At 38.4% G+C, this 23547-nt stretch overlaps 2 protein-coding genes across 13 annotated transcripts in view; one reads left to right on the forward strand and one right to left on the reverse strand.

Annotated features, from left to right (window-relative positions):
- The window catches only part of LOC140629206 (leucine-rich repeat-containing protein 37B-like), a 135018-nt gene that overhangs the window by 10201 nt on the left and 101270 nt on the right, over window positions 1-23547 (forward strand). For 9 of the 11 annotated variants that reach the window (XR_012027048.1, XR_012027049.1, XM_072818790.1 and 6 more), the window contains exons 6-10: window positions 5026-5112; window positions 14308-14379; window positions 15075-15155; window positions 17604-17660; window positions 19596-19666. Coding sequence is in view for 8 of the 11 variants with exons in the window: in XM_072818790.1 (XP_072674891.1) it covers window positions 17628-17660; window positions 19596-19666 (104 nt within the window). In the remaining 3 variants the exon portion in view is untranslated. The remainder of the gene's footprint in view (window positions 1-5025; window positions 5113-14307; window positions 14380-15074; window positions 15156-17603; window positions 17661-19595; window positions 19667-23547) is intronic. The other 2 variants (XR_012027050.1, XM_072818798.1) reach the window with 2 other exon arrangements.
- On the reverse strand, window positions 253-15151 carry LOC140629204 (leucine-rich repeat-containing protein 37A2-like). 2 transcript variants are annotated; one of them, XR_012027047.1, is made up of 7 exons: window positions 15036-15151; window positions 10154-10272; window positions 6166-7979; window positions 5662-5766; window positions 1006-1060; window positions 785-924; window positions 253-682 (listed from the first exon to the last, which is right to left on the reverse strand). XR_012027047.1 is itself a non-coding variant. In XM_072818789.1 (7 exons), the coding sequence occupies exons 1-7, from the start codon at window positions 10254-10256 to the stop codon at window positions 574-576; spliced, it is 2376 nt and encodes a 791-aa protein (XP_072674890.1). In that variant the 5' UTR covers window positions 10257-10272; the 3' UTR covers window positions 253-573. The 2 variants fall into 2 exon arrangements, 1 of the variants encoding a protein (XP_072674890.1); XM_072818789.1 differs by lacking the exon at window positions 15036-15151 and adding an exon at window positions 2528-2577.

Genomic DNA, 23547 nt, shown 5'->3' on the forward strand with positions numbered 1-23547 from the left:
CCAAAGATACAGATGCAATGAAACGCCAAGACACCTGCACCCCGATGTTTCTAGCAGCAATGTCCACAATAGCCAAAGTGTGGAAGGAGCCTCGGTGTCCATCGAAAGATGAATGGATAAAGAAGATGTGGTCTATGTATACAATGGAATATTACTCAGCCATTAGAAACGACAAATACCCACCATTTGCTTCGACGTGGATGGAACTGGAGGGTATTATGCTGAGTGAAATAAGTCAATCGGAGAAGGACAAACATTATATGGTCTCATTCATTTGGGGAATACAAAAAATAATGAAAGGGAATAAACGGGAAAGGAGAAAAAAATGAGTAGGAAATATCAGAAAGGGAGACAGAACATAAAAGACTCCTAACTCTAGGAAACGAACTAGGGGTGGTAGAAGGGGAGCTGGGCGGGGTGTAGGGGTGACTGGGTCACAGGCACTGACGGGGGCACTTTATGGGATGAGCACTGGGTGTTATTCTATATGTTGGCAAATTGAACACCAATAAAAAATAAATTTTTTAATAAAAATAAAAATAAACTTTATAGACAGCCTGAGGCAGGACAAAGTCACTTGAGGACGATGACGGTGCGGAGTTCACTGTCGCTCTCCTCACCCAGGTCTTCAGCAGCTGAATCTGCAGCCCGAGGCTTCTCTACTGGGGCATCACCTTTCTCTCTGCAAAAAAGAAGAATGCCTTTAACTCTGTAAAGGAACAATTAAACTTTTCATAATTAACTCATTTTAGAAAAGAAGTATAAATTGTCCCCAATCAGGTACCCTGGTTCCTTGTTGAAAATCTCATCCTCATCAGAAGAATCCCTGTCGTGTAGCTTCTGTGCCATGTTTTTCTTCCGTGTGGCATTGAGAGGTCTGTACATGTCCCGAAGCCAAAGTGGCCACCTTCTCCAGAAAAAGCCCTAGAAAACAGAAAGGACATTGTTAATTCTGCATTTCCCCTGCTCTCTCCAGCCATGGGACTTTATCTTCCTCAGATTTACCTGATTCTCCCGTTGGATTGAACATCTCTTATGCAGCAGAGAATTAAAGAAGAGCCTTGGAGGAAACACATATGCAGACAATTAGTGATTCACGCCATTTCCCATGCCTCTCACAATGTGTATCTCTGGTCCTATTAGGACATCTCAGTCCATAATCACAGGAAGCAAAATCACTACAGACCTCGGATCCTGAAAATAATCCCATGCATGCTACACTTCCAGAATTTTCCCATGTCTGTCCATAATGGCCCCACAATTTCTCTGGGGAGGCCTTTGTATGTGGCTTGGCATTGAGTATAAGCAAGATTTTCATCCTGCTCACCTGGGCCTATGGCCAAGTGCCCTCGTGCAGTGAACAGACTGTGCAACTATAACACAGAAGCACCTTACTCTCTCCAGAAGCAGTTTACTTTGGTCCCCTTTGGACTTTGTCTCATAGGCATCATTTGCTGGGGAGGAGGAGAGAGAGGTGTTTCTATTTTCCTAGCTGCTTTATCCTACAAGTTGATTCACACCAAATAAATGCACGAGTCCAACCAACAAAGTTACCTAACTCACTGACTTTCTCATTGCAGGCAGTGGCTAATGAGTGAGTGAGGAAGGTCACAGCCAGCACTAAAACACAAAATATTATTTTTGAATATAAACAATATAGAAAGAATCAGAATGTATAGTAAGTTTGTCTTAGAAACTGCTTATGTTGGCTCGCCCAGGTGGCTCAGCAGTTTAGTAATGCCTTTGGCTCAGGGCGTGTGTGGTCCTGGTCTGGGGATGGACTCCACATTAGGCTCCATGAGAGGAGCCTGCTTATCCCTCTATCTCTCTGCTTCTCTCTCTGCGTCTCTCATGAATAAATTAAAAAATATTTTTAAAAACCTGCTTATGTCTTGACAGTATGTATGTACGGAGTTGTGACATAAAATGTAGCTCGCAGCCCAAGAACAGTATAATCAGAGGAGAAGTGCCCCTCTGGAAAGGAACCATCTTCTGACACTCAGTAGCAGTATGCCCATGGGGCAATTTACCTTCCCTTTCTTCTCCATTTCCTTATTATAAAAGGAAGAGACAAACTATTACCTAAGGCCTCTCCCAGTTAACAGTCTATGGAGTCTGGACAAAGGGAATGGAGAGTGGTGGATCAAAAACTAGGAGGAGGAGGGAAGTTTTCCTGCCACTTTACAGGAAGGAGTCCTATTTTTCTGCCTTCCATCAGCCTTGAAGACTAGGCCTCTTAGCCCAAGACTCTGTAGCCAGGCCTGATGGTCACTACCAGCAGGAACAGGTGCACCCAACCCCTCTCCACCCTTTTTCTTTAAAGGAGTAGTGACAGTAGATGCTCTGTGTCAGTTCCATTCTAACTCAGATTTGTCTGGGAAGCTAATTTTGCTGGATCCAGGCAAAGCATTAGACCAAATCAATATTCTTTCTGCCTTTGGTAGTTTCCTGGGTGTAAAACAAGGGGAGTGAAATAGGAGTTCTAAAATCTAGTTCTGAAATTCTGCTTTAATAATTGCCAATTTACCTTGAGCCTCCTTCTTCATCTTCCACTGGTGCTGCTCTATGAGAATAAATCTGTTTTGGAAGAAAACATATCACAGGTACCCATCTCAATGACCATGCCTCCAAATCTGTATTCATTCCTTTGTATTTTAAGTCTTATTCAGCCTTTTTGGAGAGCAGGAATTCTATTTTTTAGTAGTCCTTTGACTCTTCCATAGTCCCAACTTGGGAACTTGTGTGCATCTGGCAATACATTTTATTGACTGTTTTAGATGACATCCAACAGGTAATTCCTAATAAAAATTCTTAGAAGTAAGAAAAGAAAAGTATCTACCAGAAACCTAAATAGCAACATTGTTTTAAAGTCAAGGACAAGAGTTCAATGCCTATTATTCCTGTTACTATTCATCACGTTGAAGAGGTCCTAATCAATGCAATAGGAAAACACTTCTTTTAAAGATTCCAGGCATCTCAATGCAATAGGAAAAATTAAGTATTGGAAAGTAAGAAACAAAACATATTGGCATATGAAATTATGGACAACCTAAAAGGCCCAAGAGAGTCAACTTAAATTTTACTGTAGTGGGATGCCTGGGTATCTCAGCAGTTGAGCGCCTGCCTCTGGCTAAGTGCATGATCCCAGGGTCCTGGGATCAAGTCCCACATCAGGGTCCCTGAATGGACCCTGCTTCTCCCTCTGCCTGTGTCTCTGCTTCTCTCTGTCTCTCATGAATAAATAAAATCTTTAAAAAAATAGAAAAATAAATTTTACTGGAAGTGCTCTGAGAATTCAGTAAGATGGCTAAATACAAAATCAAGAGCTCAACATGCAAAATGCAATAGCTTTTTTACGTTCCACAAATAACTAATTAACAAATGGAAGAATGGTTCCATTTATAATATCAATAAAAGGAAGGATACCTCGGTGGCTCTATGGTTTAGTGCCTGCCTTCCGCCTAGGGTGTGATCCTGGAGTCCCGGGATCGACTCCCACATCAGGCTCCCTGCATGGAGCCTGCTTCTCCCTCTGCCTGTGTCCCTGCCTCTCTCTGTGTGTGTCTCATGAATAAATAAATAAAATCTTAAAAAAAGATTAAAAAATATCAATAAAAGACATAAAGTACCTAGGAATAAACTTACAGCAAAGAATGGGGAAGACCTTTGAGATGAAAACATTAAAATTCTTCTGAAGGACTTTAAGAAATGAATACATGATGATACCATGTTCCTAGAATATTGCAAAGATGTCAATTCTCCTCAAACTCAATGCAATCCTATTCAAATCCCAAGATAGTTTTTCTTTTTTTTAAATAAAAACTGGCCAGCTGACATTTGGTAAAGGGATATGCAAGTCTAGCTATGAAATGTATGAAAAAGGAGATCAAAGAGCATGAGCGTAACTCTACCAGACATCAAAATAGGTTATTATAAAGCAATTGGAATTAAGTATATAGTGTGATATGGGAAAGGAAACTGGACTGATAAGAATCCAGATAAGAAAAGTATTTTAGAGACGCCTGGGTGGCTGAGTGGTAGAGCATCTGCCTTTGACTCATAGGGTGAACCCGGGTCTGGGGATCAAGTCTCACATTGGGCTCCCTGAGACGAGCCTGCTTTTCTCTCTGCCTATGTCTCTGTCTCTGTGTGTGTGTGTCTCATGAATAAATAAAATCTTACAAAAAAATAGTATTTTAGATCTGTTAAGAAAGAATGAACCATTCAATAAAAGATTTTAAAGTAACTGGTTCTTTCTGTAGGGGGAAAATGTTAGATCCCCTACCTCAACCATACCTAAAAACAAAACAGATCTATACAGGTTGAAAAATATAAATTATAACAAATATAAGTATAGACGAAGACAGTATAAAGGCAACAAAGGCCTCGCTAACAAGACCCACATCCCATAGGCCACAAGGAAAGAACTCGCATATATGGTGACAGACTCAAAACATCTCCCATTTCTTGTAGTCTCGCCCCCTTCACCCTTGGATTGTTGGTCATCTTCTGGTGACTGATAAAACTCTTTTCATATTAAATATATTAATCCTTTCAGTGGCTTCCACTGAATTTCAGTGTTTCAAATGCTGGCCAGTGTTTTCATCTTTAAGGAGACAGAACAGTGGAATAAGAGCACAGGATTTGCAGTTAAGTAAAACTGGGTTCTGCTTTGGGTTTTGCCACTGGAGCCTTAAGCTGATCCCCTTTTATGTATGAAAGAGGGATGGTAATATTGTCCTCCCAGGGTTGTGGGCATGAAATTGGATATGGAAAATTCTTCTTCCTATGCTTGGCATAAACCAGTGCCAAGTCATTATGGAACTGAAGAAAAGGTAAACAGGCAACCTCCAGCACAGGTGACTATAAACATGACATGCTTTGGAGTAGCCTGATGCAGGATTTTAGCTACAGTATTTTAACCAAAACTATTCACATAATTCAGTGTGTGGAAAAAGCTGCTGAGTAAATCTAATTAATCAACAAGATGATATTTTTATCTTTAAGCCATGTCCTTTTTTCCAGGATGACTGATATAGCTCCATGAGGGTGGATACTATCTCTCATCATTTCAACCAAGGAAAGAAATCAGTGGTAGTCTGAAAGTGGCTGGTGAGTACATCTAACCACAGAATTTTGAGTTGAGGAAATGTTACTATCATGTTAACTTGGCCTTCTTAAGCCTAACGTCCCAAAACAGTCTAATGGCTTGTTGCCTTGTTTATAATCCATAAATCACCTGGCAATGGAAAGTTCCTTTAAAAATCCCCAGAATAGGGCAGCCCCAGTGGCATAGCGGTTTAGCACTGCCTGTAGCCCATTGTGTGATCCTGGGGACCCAGGATCAAGTCCCACATCAGGCTCCTTGCATGGAGCCTGCTTCTCCCTCTGCCTGTGTCTCAGCCTCTCTGTGTCTCTCGTGAATAAATAAAATCTTAAAAAAAAAAAAGAATTGCTTCTCTTTAAAAAAATAAAATAAAATAAAAATCCCCAGAATATACTTTGCAATAAAAGAATGAAGTACATGTCAGTCTGTCAGACAGAAGAGAAATACCAAGTATCAGTAAGTGAGAAAGTGGCTTTGATTTTAAGTTTGTAAATTCTGAATCTATTATAAAGACAAAAGATTTTCTGGAAATCTGAATTAATGGTTGTTCTTACCTCAATGAGACAGAAAACTATAATCAAAATCATTACTACTACAGTCACAGATATTGCCAAGATGAGTTTGTTGTTATAGCCATAACCTGGAACTTCTTTTGTGAGCTAAAAAAACAAAAAACAAAAAACAAAGAACAATTTTTTAGAAATCAAAGAAAAGGATGAAAGCTAACTATTCTTAAGCTACTCTAAAACCTCATTCTTTCAGTGGAGTGGCGTATAGGTTCTTAAGAAATATACCAAATCTAATGTGTTATATAATTTTATCATTAGCCCTTTCTTCAATAATATATTTATCTTGTATGTTAAGTCCTCTTCTCATCTACCTGGGAAGAGTGGCACCATTCTCTAAATGAGCAAAGTGGCAGATCACTGTCTCAGCCAACATTAATGGCTAAGACAAGACCCAGACTGGGAGGCCCTGGTCCTTGTGCGTGGGTGCTTTAATTGCATGTCCTAAACTGACTAAAAGTTCAGACCCCATGGTTCAGGAGTTATCCTCACCTCACTTGACTTCTGCTCTTTCTGTTCACTCTGGGCTTCTGTGCTCTCATTGATATAGTTCTCAGTCTTCCATTGGTCTGTATCCCACTCTGCCTTGGACACCTTTACTTCCTGCTGCTCGCTGAGAAGCTTCATCAGGAGGCCTGTTCTGGAGATAAGCTTGGCACAAGCCAGTTGCACATTGGTCTCAGAGCAGTCCATTTTCAAAGTCCGGATAACATGAGAAATGAGCCTTCTCACGTCATTATTCGGGATGAGGGACCGTAGCTGCTGGTTTAGCTGAATTTCAAATAGATCACCTGCGGATGAGAGCTTTGCAACACTGAAGCCTGTGGGCTTTGGGGGCAAGTCAGTGACCAAGTTGTGGTATTCCCATTGTGTTTCATTGGTTTGTTTAACAGTCGGCACAAAGTTGTCTCTGGTGGTAGTAGAATATGTATTGGAAAGATTCCTACGGTTTGTGAATTCAGGGGGAGTTTGTTCTGATACAGTAGTGCTTCCTGGAGAAATAATTTCTTCAGAAGCATTCTGTGCAGTAGTGTTTTCTACAGTAGTGTTTTCTTTAGAAGGTTCTGAAAGAGTAAATAATTCTGGAAAAGGATTTTCCTGAGTTCGTTTTTCTGAAGATGAAATAGCCTCCTGTGAAGGGGAATCGATGAGGCTCCTGACGGCAGGCAATGGAGGCCTCTGTGCAGGCATCAATCTATTCGAGAGTGAGTTTTTCTTTCTGAACTTTTTACTTTTTTTGGTCTTGGGTGTTCTTTGGACTATACGTGAGCGAATTTTATGGAAAATATACTTTTTTCCAGAATGCGAGACTGGTCTGGAAATCTCCATTTCCCTAACTCTAGCATTCGCATCTTCTAAAACAACAATGGGGTAGGTTAAGTCTTCTGATTTGTTTCTCACCTTAGGTAGGGATTTTGGAGCAGTGGAGGCAGAAGGCCTGCCCATTATGTATTGCTTCGGGAAAGAAGAGGCTGCTGCCTTGTGCTCCTTTATGAATGAAGACTCTGTGTGGATGGAGTTTCCCACTAATTTCCTGGGCCTCTGGGCCATGTGAAGCTCCTCCAGCTCCCTTGGGGATGGTCCACTGAGCCTTCTTTCTTTGGCCATGTTCTTCACAAATGACTGGGCACTCTGTTTCCCTTGGGTGCTCTGAACGTCCACTTCCTTGTAGTGCCTTTTCTGTAGGTCCTTGGGGCCCTTGAGAACCCTGTTTTTTCTAAACCGCCTCTTCCGTACATTCTTAGCCTTGGGAAGGGTCTTTTCCTGTCCTTGGGCAGTTTCCAATTTCTTTGGAAAGATTTGGCGTTTAAATTTGGGACCTAAAATCCCGGGAGGTATAAGCATGGCAGTTTTTTCTTTCTTTTTTACCTCATCAATTTTTTCTTGAATTTCTGCATCTAACAAATTTTCCAGGAAAGAGAGTTTCCTCAGTTTATTTTTGTAAGTTGAATTGTTGGGTCCAGGTTCAAGAGAAGGGCTCTTTGTGTTGTTTTTCAAGTAACCCACAGGCTTGTCTCCATCTTGAACATTTGAAAACAGAGTTTTAATGAATGGTAGTAATGTTGATTCTACATCTTCTACATTTCCCTCTGAGAAATAAGGTAATATGTAATTCAGCGCACTGATAACATCACTTTCATCATTAAAGTCTAACTGCTCATTCATAAAGGCTGACAGACCGATGCCATTTTTGTCTGAGGATGCCTTCTCTGGCTCAATTGTCAGCTCAGTACTGGTACTCTTCTTCCGGGCTTTTAATACCTTCATGAATGATCCTTCTACATTCATTATAGATACTTTTTCATCTGTCAGAAAAAGAAGAGACTAGTTTTGATAATGAAAGGCTGATAGCACAGTTTTTGTCAGTCCGCAGTCATACATCCCAGTCATAAAAATTAAGAACCAGCAAATATCTGAGTACCATTATCAAGGACACAAACTCAAACTTGAACCTATATTGGCAACAACAAAAGGAGAAAAGGGTATTTTTTTAAATGGCTATTTCTTCAGAACCTTTCACAACGTGAATGACTACATTTAGGATTATTCCATAATCCTTGGTCTCCAAGGGCCAATTATCTAGCACTTAAGAAAAGCCAAGTCTGGAAGACACTCAGCTAAACTGTCTGCAAATCTACTGTGACTCCTGGTATTCATATACCCTGTCCTGTACTGCTTCAGATGCAGTGGGAGCAGGGGGTTTCCTCCTTCTATCTCTTCAGTGTGCTTGTTTTCTTGCTACTATCACAGATGCCCATGAAAACACCCACTGCTAGTAGGGCCTCATCTGGACATGCCCTCTCCATCTACCCATCAATTACTATGCTTGGTCCCTGCTCCCATATATTGCAGCTCACACAAAACATAAGCTCTAGACAGAAAAAAAGCACTAAGTCCACCCTGGCTCTTTGCTTAAATTGGGCAGGGAACGAGTGTAGGCTAAGAGATTTTCCAGGTATGAGAGATATGCCAATGTGGAATGTTCGATAAATCAATGGAATAATACTTGAGGTTTTAAAATGCAGAAGGGATAAAGAAATTTTTTGTCAGAATGTGAAGAAATATACTTCACTTTCATTTCTAATATTTCTAGCTTTAGTTATTAGGGTACCATCCAGAGCTTCCCACTACATGAAAGTCAGCATATGGCTTGTGTACATGCACAGTATCATCCAACCGAGTTTCATTTCCAGAAGAATTAGAAGTATTTTCAGCGGTGTTGATGAGAGTCAGAGGAGGAGGTAATAAAGGTCACAAGAAAGGAGGAGCAACGGGCTTGTAGAGAGCCCTAAACGGGACACTTGAGTGCTAGGCAACAGTACTTAACACCTCTGATCTAATTTTTCCTCACCTGTAAAAGGAGGCTAAACATGCCTATTCTGCCCACCTCTAAGAGATAAGGGAGTAATTAGTAAAAAATTGTTTTGAAAAATAAGCAACATTGTATTTACAGAGGTAGCAAAGTGTTATTTATGATGTACCCTAGATCATTGATAGGGAACCATATTCAAGCTATCTGGGTGCAGAAGCACATTTTGGAAGTCATGAAGTTAGTGCCAATAAAACATAGTATACAGAAAAATACTTAAAAGTATCTGAGTGTTTTTGGATAGAAAAGCTGAGGATTCAGAAAAAGTTCAGAGTTGGACAGTCCAAGAATAGAAGAGTGCTCTGTATCCATAAGAAGGCAGCAGCTTCTGGTTAGGGAACAGGAACTCTCAGGCTCTGAATAAACTTTATCTATAAATCAGCATCACTTTTACTCTTGATAACTTGTAAAAACAAACAATAAACAAAAATATATCTCCACTTGTCATATAAGACAAGGGGGACCTGAGTTCTGATACATATGAAATTCGTTTACAAATTATGATGCATATGTTTTCATTTGGGAGTAATTAATTTAATAATGTAACTGAGAATCTGACTTATAACAAAGGAATAGTTCTTATAAATTTAGGGATTTTAAGGGTGCCTGTGTGGCTCAGTGGGTTAAGCATACAACTCTTGGTTTCAGCTCAGGTCATGATTTCAAGGTCATGGGATTGAGCCCTGCAATGGGCTCCACACTCAGTGGGGAATCTGTTTGAGATTCTCTCCCTCTGCCCCTCCTTCGACTCACATCTCTCTCTCTCTCTCAAATAAATCTTTGAAAAAAAAAAGAAATTTAGGGGTTTGAACTGTAAGTGAATAAAAATAATGCAGTGACATCATTAGTTAAAAATTGATCATTGTTGATTAAAAATAAAAATTAAAACATAAATAAAATTTAAAATATACCATGAGGTGATTCCTGGTTGGCTCAGCGGTTTAGCACCTGCCTTCAGCCTAGGGCGTGATCCTGGAGTCCTGGGATCAAGTCCCACATCAGGCTCCCTATATGGATCCTGCTTCTCCCTCTGCCTCTCTCTCTCTCTCTCATAAATAAAATCTTTAAATATAAATATTATATATATATCATGAGGCAATTCAAACTCACCACAACGTGTGGCATTTGTCAAACATTCACCGTCACAATGCAGCTTGACTGTCTTGCAAACAACCTCAATATTATTTTTGAGTTGGCAGAGACAACAGGACATACGGCTAGGTAATATCCTATAAATGGAAACACAGAGCATTATATTAGTGGTAAAGGGGTTACTTGAGTAGAAGATTCAGGCCAAGGTCTTCACAGGGCTCTGCATAAAGGAATTCTTGTGGCATATGATGGTTGGGTAGGGTTGAGTAGGGACCAGTTGGCCAATTGTTGCTCATGAATATTATAAATAAAGAGAAGGACAGAGGTGCTCAACCAATAGGTAAGGATGGTAGGGGGTATGATATACCTAGAATAAGACAGAGATAAGAACTGGGTGACATTGATCAGTAGTTCAGTTCAGAAGTATCTCCTTCTGACCCAAAAGTCTCACTTTGGGTTAAGAGCATACAGGAAGAGGGTAGACTTCTAAGAAGAGTCTGAGTAAGTCTAAAATATGGCCCACATCAAGGATAGAAAGCAATCAATCAAAACTAACCCAAAATCTACACAGGTGTTACAACTAGCAGACAAGGATGTTTAAAAAGTTACTATAACTGGGGTGCCTGGGTGCCACTGTTGGTTAAGCATCTGACTTTTGGTTTCAACTCAGGTCATGATCTCAGGCTCATAAGATCAAGCCCCTCACTGGGCTCCTAGATCACTGTAAGTCTGCTTGAGATTCCTCTGCCCCACCCACGTGTGCTCTCTTCTTTCTCTTAAATAAATTATAAAATCTTTATAAAAAAAGTTATAACAATATTTCTTATGTTAAAGAAAACCAGACTGATGAGGCACCAGGGTGGCTCAATCAGTTAAATGTCTGCCTTCGGCTCAGGTCATGATCCCCGGGTCCCAAGATCGAGCTCCACATCAGTTTTGCTCCTCAGCAGAGAGCCTACTTCTCCCTCTCCTCTGCTCCCCCTGCTTGTGCTCTCACTCTCTGTCAAATAAATAAAATCTTAAAAAAAAATCCCAGACTAAGAAACCCATGTCTCTACTTAGTGAGTTATACAACAACTTCAAGTGGCCTAATATATGCATACGTAGAGTCTACAAGGGAGAAGAAATATAATTTGAAAAATAATAGCCCCCAAATTGTCCAAACAGGTAACCCTAATAAACCCACAAATCCAAGAAGGTCAATGAACTCTAAACACAAGAAATATGGACAAAACTATGCCAAAGCACATCATAATCAAACTTCTCAAGCCATCAATAAAGAGAAAATGTTAAAAATAAGCCAAAGGAAAAACCTCCACACAACATATAGGGAAATAGAGATAACAATGGTAACATATTTCTTGTTGGAATTAATGGAACTCAGTAGAGCAACATCTTTAAAGCAGTGAAGCGGAGAGGGGACCAACAACTATCAAACTAGAATTCTATATCCAGATCTTTCAAAAATAAAAGCAAAACAAAAGACTGAGACATACAAAAGCTGAAAGAAGTCATCATTAGTAGATTTACACTGTAGAAAAGCTAAAGAAAGTATTTTCAAGCAGAAGGAAAATGATTGCGATAGAAATGTGGATCCACACAAAAGGAAGAAGAACATTAGAACTGGTAACTCCAAAGGTAAATACATAAGGTTTTTCTTACTATTTAAATATCTGAATACAATATGATTTCACTTATATGTAGAATCTTAAACAAATGAAAACTGACAACAAAAAGAAGAGAGAAACAGATTCATGAATATGGAGAACAAACTGGTGGCTGTTAAAGTAGAGGGCGGGGATATGGTCAAAATGAGTGAAAAGACGTAAGAAGTACAAACTTCTAGTTATAAAGTAAGTCTCCAGATGAAAAGTACAATGTAGGGAATATAGTTAATAATACCGTAATACACTTATTGTGGTATTAATTCTTCAATCACTATGTTGTACATCTGAAACTAATTTAATATACATCAACTATACTTCCTAAAGGAGTTAACTTATTGTTTAAACAAAAAAATAATATAGTGTGCTGTTTAGAAGTAAAGCAAAATGTATGAAGACATTAGCACAAAGGCCAGTAAGGGAGAAATGAAGTACACTATATATTGTAAGGTTCTTATGCCAATCATGAAATCATATATTATTTGAAGATAGACTGTGAAAAGTTAAAGATGAACACTACAAGCCATTAAACTACTGCTAAACTAACAAAACCTGAGTTGTAATTAACTAGCCAACAAATAAAATTTAATTTAATTTAATTTAATTTAATTTAATTTAAAAGTGTACTCAGTCATCCAAAAGTAGGAAGAAAAAGAAAAAAAATAGCAAAACAAAGAACAGATGGGACACATAGAGAGTTTAGTAGCTTTAAATGTAGTCATGTTAATAATTACATTAGGTGTAATGGTATAATCACCCTAATTAAAATATAAAAAAGCAAAAGCCAACTATATGCTGTCTATAAGAATCATCTGCAATAGAAATATACAAGTAGGTTAAAAGTATAGAAAAAATTGTGCTATGCTAACAGTAATCAAAAGAAACCTTGGGTGGCTACATTACTGTAAGACAAAGTGCATTTCAAAGTAAAAAAATATTACCAAGGATAAAGGAGGTTATTCCATCATTATAGGAATATCAACTAATAAAAAAGACATAACCTAAAAATTTATGCATCTGATAACAGAACTTCAAAATATATGAAGGAGAATGGCAAAGAGAGACAAATAAATACACAATTATAGTTGGAAATTTCAATATTGCTTTCTAAATAATTGACAGAAAAATATATAGAAAATCAGTAAAGATATAGCAGACTTGAATAACACTATCTACATACTTGACCTAACTGACATTATAGAATGCTCCACCCAAAATCAGAGTACTCATTTTTTTCAAGTAGATACATAATAGTTACCAAAATAGATCATAGGCTCATCTAATACCAGAATTCATGGGTATAACACAAGCCTCAATAAGTTTAAAAGGATTTAAGTCATTCAACATATGTTCTGTGACTACAATGGAATTAAATTAGAAATGAACAGATTTGAAAAATCTCCAAATTATTTAGAAACTAAACAACATACTTCTAAGTAACCCTGCCAGTCAAAGAAATCAAAAGAGAAATTAAGAGCTATTTCGTACTAAAACTGAAACCATGTCAACATATGGGATGTTGCTAATGCGGTGTTCAGCTTCCCCAGTATCCACTTTTAAGAAATTAAAAAAAGAAAAGAAAATTAATCATTGAATAAGGAGAAGAAATAGCATAATAGAGATCAAGGCACAAATAAAGAAAATGGAAAACAAAAATAGAGAGGCCAGTGAAATGAAAAGACAGTTTTTATTTATTTATTTTTAAAAATTGTAATTATTTATTCATGAGAGATACAGAGAGAGGGGCAGAGACATAGGCAGAGGGAGAAGCAGGCTCCCTGTGGGGAGCTTGAAAAGGGACTCGATTCTAGGACTCCAGGATCACGACCTGAGCCAAAAGCAGATGCTCAACCACTGAGCCACGCAGGTGCCCCAAAAGACAGTTTTTGGACTCAGTGAGGAGTCTGCTTGGGATTCTCTCTCCCTCTTCCTCTGCTCCTCCCACTTGTGCATGTGCATGCACACACACTCTCTAATAAATAAATATTTTTTAAAAAGAAATTATAGGGGCAGCCCGAGTGGCTCACCGGTTAAGTGCCACCTTCTGCCCAGGGTGTGATCCTGGAGACCTTGGATCCAGTCCCATGTCAGGCTCCCTGTATGGAGCCTGCTTCTCCCTCTGCCTGTGTCTCTGCCTTTCATTCTCTCTGTGTGTCTATATGAATAAATAAATAAAATCTTTTACAAAATAAAGAAAGAAATTCTATGTGGAGGTCAAAACTTTGAGCTCATAATCTAGAAATTGATGAGGCCTCAAATGTCCTCTAATTAATTCTTCTGCTCTCAGGAAAGATTAATTCCAGAATCTATCAAGAGCTGTAGTTACTTCTTTCATTTATGAAAGTGAGACTCTTAAGAGAGATGAGGAGAGTTAGGGGCTCTGGAAGGTTCAAATAACAAGTCCTTAAGTTCAGAGTTTAGGCAAAAGCTGCTTATTCAATACTATCAGCCTACTAGTTAGGTATCTAATAGCTAATTGAGGCAATATTTTCCTTTTACTTTTCCTAGAGATTTATCCTGCAATAAGATACAATCTATTGAAAGACGTACATTTGAACCACTACCTTTTTTGAAGTTTATGTAAGTTACAAATATAAATTTCATTATATTTGGAATTTTTGTTAAACTTAATTGTAAACCTCTTTGCTACAATCATTTTGAAATATGATTGTAATTTTATTAGTAGAAAGCTACTAAAATTATGTAGCGAATCTTTTTTGTCTGTAGCAAAGATTAGTGTAAGAATTATTATACAGATCAGACTGAATCATTCTAGAGAAGTGGTTCTCAACTAGGGTGATTTTGCACCCAGGTGACATTTGAAGTGTCTGGAGACATTTTTGGTTGTCAGACTGTAGATATGCTACTGGCATCTAGTGGGCAGAGGCCAGAGATGGCACTAAACACCCTATAATGCACAGGACAGCCCCTCTTAAAAAAGGATCCAACCATAAATGTCAATAGTGCTGATGTGAAATATTTTTCTAGAGAAATAAAGATTACCTAACACAAGTATTTATTGAGCATTTACAGATTTGTATCTAATGCAACACATGTAGAAACATGAAAATATAAATCTTTCATGCAAATTTTTTAAATTTAAATTTCTAAAAAAATTTTAAAAGGCATATCTTCCATAGCGAGATAGTTTCAGGATATGGAGAGGGTATTGAGATTATGTTTCATCCTATATAAATTGGAATCACTGCCAAAGGGTAAATGTTCTGAAAGAATACCTTTTTTCCTTCTTCTTTTGCTTGTGTCTTTTTTTGTAGAAATGTTAGTTGCAATGTATTGACGGAAGTGAGCTTTGGAACATTTCAGGCCTGGCATGGAATGCAGTTTTTACATAAGCTGTAAGTGAAATAGAAAATAAACACATGTAAAAAATAAACAGACAAACAATATGTAAAAACATCATACATTTATTGGTTCAGTGGATGTTAAGCCCAGTATGAACTCTGAAAAGTATGTCTTAAAATCCATTCTTTTTTTTTTTTTTTCAAATGAAACTAAGGTACAAAGAGGCCAAGAGGCTTGTCTATCTCATAAATGGCACTCTCAGCTTTCCCTGTACTCAGCTTTGGTATGGGCAATAAAAGGCCCCAAGCAAATAACACCCAAGTCAACACTATCCTGGGAATCCATGACAATGATGCTTCTCCAATAGGGGCATGGTCCTTCAAATTCCACCTCTGAATTTAACTTTGATTCCTGCTAATGGGCAAAGTTCCTAACTGCTTCAATGCATGCAAAATAAAGCTTCAAAGAACTAAGTGTAGGGGAATTCTCCAGGGAGCAAAAGTGTGGGTGCTTCCTCAGCCATCAGCTTCTTTTAAATGGTAAAGCAGAAACAACTGCTGAGAACCTGCCACAGGGCACTTCTCTCACCAGTTACCCAGAACATTATTTTTCAAAAAATGTATACCTCTGAGTAAATCATCTGGGGGCCATAAGAACCTTTGAGGTATGGTAAAAGATATTGTTTGTGTTAAGTTGTGTGAAAAATGTTCATGAAATACATTGCTGTAGCATAATTCCATGTGGCTATTTCCTGACTCTTCTTCAATAAGAAGTGTGTTATTCCCTTTCGGCTGGAAAATTCTGTGATTTCCTGGTGATATAAACAAATCATAGTGGGGGATGTTCAATGGCCTGAGGGGGATTTTAGACTCAAGGTGAAGATCTTCCTCTAAACGTGACTTTGGAAAAGATTATCTTATCTGTCTTGTAGTTCAGAAATATTATTTCACACAGTTTTTTTTAGGATAGATGAAGGTGTTGAGGGTGTGTCTGGAGCTAGAGGGACAGTTCCTGCAGATGCCTATCTGTTGAAGGCTCCTCTCTCCTCCCATTAATTTGCTGATGCCTAACTTGGAAAAAGACTACAGAGGGTCAGTTTTTTGCTTGCGAACACCCCGGAGAAAAGGCTCATTGGGTTTCTGCACCAGGAGGTTTTGGTGCATCAATATACTGCCTTAAACTCACCATCTTTATTTCTAAGCATGTTATCACACCAAGAGTCTCTTAGAAGAATCTGAATTTCCAAAAAAGAAAGAAAAGAAAGAAAGAAAGAAAAAAAGAAAGAAAGAAAGAAAGAAAGAAAGAAAGAAAGAAAGAAAGAAAGAAAGAAAGGAAAGGAAAGAATCTGACTTTCATTATAGTTATATGGGCAACACAAGAAAGAATATGGGGGAATCAGTTGATAAAAATCAATGAATTCATTGAAAAACATTCACTGAGTGCCATGTCCAATACATGTCAACACTGTACTAAGTACTGGGGGTACAAAGAATAAGACAGGGACTGTCCCCAAGAAACTTTCATACTGGAAGGAGAAAGATGTTGACAGGAAAACACACGGGAGCCGTGCGGGCATCCATGCAGCAGGGTAACAAGGTAGGGGGTTGACAAGGTAGGGAACAGGTTGTGGGATAGAAAAGACTCTTAATGGATGAAGCAACAGCTTGTTTGTGTTGAGTTTCTGTGTGCATCTTAAATAACAGAAAAAGGTAATTAAAGAACCAGAGCTAGCCAGTATTGATAATAAATTAATACTCATGTCATGGGACTTGAATACAGCTTCGAAAACTAATTCACAGTTCCTTCTGAAAGATTATCACGATACAGTAAGTGTGTACTGGGGGTTAGGCTCCTTTTTTGTTTGAGGTCAAATTTTTCTAATAGACAAAGCTAGTCTGCTTTAGGAAATCTCTGCCATAGTGAAATATAAACTTCATTGCATTTCTTTCCAAAGGCAAGTTGCCAAGGGAAGATGCCACCCTTTGAATTAGTCATGTTACCTGTGTGACATGTTACCAAGGTGTTTATAAGTTGAAACAATATTTTCTCTGGCATTAAAGAAGTCTGTAAAATGTATAGGCCCTAGCTGAGGTGGATTTATTTTGAACTGACCAAAGCTTTAACTTCAGGGCTCCTCACTTCCATAGGCCCCTTCCAAGGTCTTGAGAGGAGTCCTAGCAATTTTTATATTCATAATGTTGCATGTTTTTATTAGACAGGATTTCCCAAAGTAGATGAGGTTCAGGCCCCACAAGACCTTGATTGACCCTGGGTTTCAGGTAATTATAACTCAGTAAGCTTCTTGAATGAAGCCTCTAAGTTATTGATAAATACTGACTGAACAAGTTAGCAGTGTGGTAAAGTCTATTTTGAATCTGAAATCCACCTCAAAGACATGCCAAGAGCTTATTAATGAGGTACCACCTTTGGAGGTTTTTGTTTTCTTTGGCTTTAATAAGGTACCACTTTTTGAATGGTAGTAATAATCATATCTCTTTCAGATAAAATCAGGAATGAAATAGATTATGGAAAACCAGCAGTGGTTGATAATCCAAAATGTTAAGTATACTTTTCTTCTTTTCTGACTTTAAAGTGCTTCTTCTTCATTCACCTACACAGGTCCAGACTGATGGATTGTTTTTAAAAATTCTTTTAGTCACTTCACTGGTTCTAACAATACAAGCTCCATGATTTTAGAAACTGAAAGACTCTACCATGTAGAAGGGCTATATCTTATGCAAGTAGAGTACATTGACATGCTGGCTTGTCTGTGGTACCTCAGTGTTGTGCTAAGAACATAAGCACTAAGAGAGAATAAGGAAATTCTAAGCCTTATCCCTATTGAATTATTTACCTCACTGTTGAGAATACCAATGAGGCAGGTGTGGCCATACTATGAAGGCAAATTGAGCTGCAGTCACAGAGACACCCTAATGCTTCCCCAGTCATCCAGCATTGGTTTCCTTTAGATAGCCGTGTGCACACACAAGTTTATACACTTCAGGGTATTGTCATCACTTTTTGGTATGTACTGGAAATCCTGGCAGCTTCTTGTTCAGATTCAGAAAGGCATAAACATTAAGGGTGAAAATAATAACTCAGTCTGTCCTTTGGGAGGACTCAGGGTGGCTGTTTTATTATTTTCTATTAGTAATAGTTCAAAAGGTTTGAGACAGTCATACCCAGCAACCACTATACTTTCCTTCTCCCAACTGCATCTTATTCTTCCCATGCATGTTATTAACGATACGTATCTTCTTTCTCTCGGAACCATAGCAGTTCCTCCTCTGCCCCATAATATTTCTTTAATACCTACCTCTATTAGGTGCTTACTGTGTTCCAGGCACTATACTAAGGACTTTTATGTATTGTACAAGCAAGATAGTGTGACCAAAACTCTTAGATAGTGCCTGCCACATGGAAAATACTCAATACATGCTCCCTCACACTGTATCTCATTTTCGTTTTTCCAACAGCTCTTGTGATGTAGATATTGTTATCCCCACTTTGGGGACAAGGAAATTGAAACACAGAGACATTGGGTAACTTGCCTAGGTTCACATTGTTGATAAGTGGCAAAACCACTTACAAGATTTGCAAGTAATACAGCTCCGCTTTCCCTTGTACTAGGAGCTAAATGATGACTATTTGGCTTTTGGTGCATTGTCTCTTGGAGTTGGTTTCTAACTGGAATAAGAGCTTTAGAGCAGAGAACTCCTTTTCCCTAAGACAATCCCATGCTTCTGGAGCTCCTGGCCATGCCACCTATGGGTATCCCCAGGCTTTCTGCTCACTGCCCCAGGGCAAATGTAACACCATTACTACTAGGCACCTACTCTATGCTCAGCCTTATGCAAGATGCTTTGCATATGGTCTTTCATTTAATCCTCAAATCGCCTTATGAGGTAAATGGTACTAAGACTCAGAGATGTTTGTTATTCAAGTCACTTCACCAGGAAGTGACAGCCAGAATTCAAGCCTAGGTCTGCCTGCTTCCAAGGGCGCTTGCTTCTTCTGCTGTTCCTCACTGCCAGGAACTCTTCTTTAAAACTATTCTCAGAACTTTGATTAAGATATAGGCTTACCATTACAGATTCTTTACATTTGGCCCCTCCCCTACCCCTGAGAAAGAATTTATGTGATAAAGTTAGTTAGAAGTCTTGTATTGAGGAGCTTCACGTGGGGAGTCACATTCTCGTGGCTCATGGACATATGTAGATGAATAAAGGAAAGGGGTTATCCATCCCCAAGTACTTCAAACATACTGGAACAGGGTCTAGGTCACTCTACTTATTTCTTCGACTGTCTTCCTTCCAGGAGCCAGTTTTCCCTGCCTGTCTTGGGATTCTAGGATAGATAGTTTGGAGTTTGTCCTATTTTAAATTTATTTTCACTGCCTACTTTGGATAGTTTTTCAGCTAAAGCTGTTAGGATTTCAGTACATTCAGGACAGTGAAGACATGCTTCAGTCCTCAATTCTTCTGTCTCCTTAGTTAATAGAAAGGAAACATAGTCCATCTATCTGGACCCGTATAGAAGAATTTGGAGAAAAAAATAAAAACAGGTAAGACGTGTTCCCTTATTTTGTGAGCTACCTTTAATCCGTCCCATTGTTCTACAGCAAAAAGCTTTTGCAAAAATGCAAGAGTTTTCCTCTTCAAATAAGGTATAGTTTTCAAAAAAAATCATTTAGAATAATATCTCTTCAACTTTGATGACAAGACAGCCTTTAAAGCTAATAAAAACTGTTGTTTTATTTTACTTCCATAAAGATAACCCTGTGAATGTCAAAAAGCCAGTGGACTAGGGGTCAGCACATCTTTTATCTGCAAAATGAAGGAATTGAACCGAAAGGAAAATGATCTCTAGTGTGATGTCCTCAGTGAATCTAAACCACTCGTATTGTGGTTTGTAGAAAAGCAGTTGCTATGGAGTACTCCACCTGTAAACTTTTGGGTCAGTTCTCATTCTGTCCTTCCTCCAGGCACAGCCTTCATGAGGAAAAGATAGCGCTAAAGACAGGAGGAGGAACAAGGATAATTTAGAGTGGCCCCATATTTTGGTTTCACTAGTGATAAATGCAGGATGTTAACCTCAGTAGGACAAGGGCTGACTGGTTAAGAGGAAACACTGAGCTGATGGGTACAAGACCATGGGTGAACACTCAGGAAAGAGTGGACGGTTAGAGAACTGAGATAATTTGGGGGAAGGATAACAAACTGTTAAAACAAATAGTTTTGGCTACATAATGGTTTATAGTCATTGTTTTAAAACGCACGGAGGGAAGGATGCAGAGGTGGAGGAGCTCACAAGCACATAGCCCATCAGTGAGCTTATAGATTTTAATGCCAATTGTTTTTTAAAAGCAAAGGATAGGGCAGCCCCGGTGTCTCAGGGGTTTAGCGCTGCCTTCAGCCCAGGGCGTGATCCTGGAGACCCGTGATTGAGTCCCACATCGGGCTCCCTGCATGAAGCCTGCTTCTCCCTCTGCCTCTGTCTCTGCCTCTCTCTCTCTCTCTGTGTGTGTCTCTCATGAATAAATAAATAAAATATTTTTAAAAATAAAATAAAAATAAAAGCAAAGGACATTCAACATCTCAAAGTAGAGGAACTGTGCTTAACCAGACATGTGACACTCATATTCTTCCTCTTCATTATCTTGCTGAATAATAACTAGCATTACAAATCCAATACATTAATGGTACTGAAAAAAATCTAGAAGAATGGGAATAGGAAGAATAGGGGAGTTTCCAAGGCAAGAACAAAAATGTATGGCTCCCCCCACCAAAAAGTCTGTCTCCCAACCTCACTACCACTGGCTCCCTCTGACCTCAGTTGTAGAAGAGTCCAAGTCTTTTCTTTTCTCCACCTACCAACATATTTGGTGTTCTACCACCCAGTGCTCTATTTTTTTTTTAAATTTTTCTTAAATTTTTATTTATTTATGATAGTCACAGAGAGAGAGAGAGAGAGAGAGAGAGAGAGAGAGGCAGAGACACAGGCAGAGGGAGAAGCAGGCTCCATGCACCGGGAGCCCGATGTGGGATTCGATCCCGGATCTCCATGATCACGCCCTGGGCCAAAGGCAGGCACTAAACCGCTGCTCCACCCAGGGATCCCCAGTTCTTTATTTTTAATTGAGATATAATCCACATAATAGACTATGCAACATTGTAAAGTATACAGTTCAGTGGTATACTTCGATAGACAACAGCCACCCTAATTCCAGGACAGTTTCATCACCCTCCAAAATAAATACCGTACCCATCAGCTGTGACCACCCCCTTCTTCCCTCCTCCCAGGCAACAACTAATTCCCCTTCTGTATCCTAGATTTGCCTCTTCTGGACATTTCATACAAATGAGTGTCTAGCTTCTTTCACATAACTGTTAGCTTCAAAGTTTTTCCATGTTGTAGCATATATACCAGCACTTCATTCTTTTTGAAGGCTGTATAATATTCCCTTACATAGACACATCACCTTTTGTTCATCTGTTCCTCAGTTATTGGACTTTTCAGTTGTTTCCACTTCTATTATTAATAATGCTGCTATGAGTATTCACATACATGGTTTTGTGTGGACATATGATTTTAATTCTCTTGGGTACATACCTAGGAGTGGAATTGCTGAGTCACGTAGTAACTCTATGTCTAACCCTTTTGAGGAACTGCCAAACTGTGTTCCACATGTAACTATGCCATTTTATGTTCTCACCAATGTATGAAGATTCCACTTTCCCCATAATCTTGCTACCGCTTATCATTCTCCATCTGATTATAGCCATCTTAGTGAGTATAAAGTAGTATCTTATTATAGCTTTGATTTGTATTTCCCTAATGACTTAAGACATTGAACATCTTTTCATGTGCTTATTGGCCATTTGTGTATTTTCTTTGGAGAAATGTCTCTCTGAATCCTTTGCCCATTTAAAAGTTCAATCATTAGTCTTTTTATTGAGTTGTAAGAGTTCTTTATGTGTTCTGGATATTCTGGATACTAGACTTTTATCAGACATATGATTTGCAAATATTTTCTCCCATTCTGTGAGTGGTCTTTTACTTTCTTGATAATGTCCTTTGAAGCACAAAAATCTGTTTAATTTTTTATAAAGTCCAATTTGTCTATTTTTCCTTTTATTATTTGTGCTTTTGGTGGCATGTCTAAGAAACTCTTGCCTAATCCAAGGTCATAAAGATTTCTAAGAGTTTTTATAGCTTGAGCACTTCCATTTAGGTTAATCCATTTTGAGTTAATTTTTATATATAGAATGAAGTGTAGGAATCCTTATTTTGTATATGAATATATAGTTGTCCCAGCTCCATTCGAAAAGACTAGTCTTCCCACTTTGAATTGCTTTGGCACTCTTGTTGAAAATCAGTAAACTATAAATGTGAGGATTTATTCCTGGACTGTCAGTTCTGTTTCATTGGTTTATATGTCTATCCTTTTTTTTAAAATCTTCAGCCTCAGTTTATTCACTTTTAATTTACAGAACATCAGAGATTTACATTGTTTTCCAGTGTTAGCATTTTTATTTTTATTTTTTTAAATAATAAATTTACTTTTTATTGGTGTTCAATTTGCCAACATACAGAATAACACCCAGTGCTCATCCCGTCAAGTGCTCCACTCAGTGCCCATCACCCATTCACCCCCACCCCCCGCCCTCCTCCCCTTCCACCACCCCTAGTTTGTTTCCCAGAGTTAGGAGTCTTCATGTTCTGTCTCCCTTTCTGATATTTCCTACCCATTTCTTCTCCCTTCCCTTCTATTCCCTTTCACTATTATTTATATTCCCCAAATGAATGACACCATATAATGTTTGTCCTTCTCTGATTATATATGTCTATCCTTATGCCAGTGCCACACTACGATTACTGTAGCTTTGAATTGGGTTTTGAAAGCAGAGCATGTGAATCTTCCCACTTTTTTGTTCTTTATCTAGATTTTTCTTGGCTATTCTGGGTCCCTTGAATTGATATAAGAATTTTAGAATTAGCCTGGAAACAAGTCAGCTGTGATCTTGATAAGGGTTGTGCTGAAGCCATAGTTCAATTTGGGGCATAGTGCCATTTTAACAATATTTTCTTCTGGTCCATGACCATGGCATTTTTTCCATTTATTTCAATCTTCTTTAATTTCAACAATGTTTTGTAGCTTTCAGTGTATGGATCTTATACTTTTTGGTTACATTTTTTCCTAAGTATTTTATTCTTTTTAATATTGTTATACATGGAAATTTTTTCTTAATATCATTTTGGATTACTCATTGCTAATACATAGAAATACATCTAACTTTTATATATTGATCTTGTTTCCTGCAACCTTGCTGAACCCATTTGTTAGTGCTAAGGTTTTTTTCTACATTCCTAGGAATATGTCTTGTGGTCTTCTAGTTTCTCAGGAATATGTTGGAGCATTTCAAACTCTCTGTGGATATCTCA

The sequence above is a fragment of the Canis lupus genome (genome assembly GCF_048164855.1).
Source record: "Canis lupus baileyi chromosome 3 unlocalized genomic scaffold, mCanLup2.hap1 SUPER_3_unloc_1, whole genome shotgun sequence".
Taxonomy (NCBI): domain Eukaryota; kingdom Metazoa; phylum Chordata; class Mammalia; order Carnivora; family Canidae; genus Canis; species Canis lupus.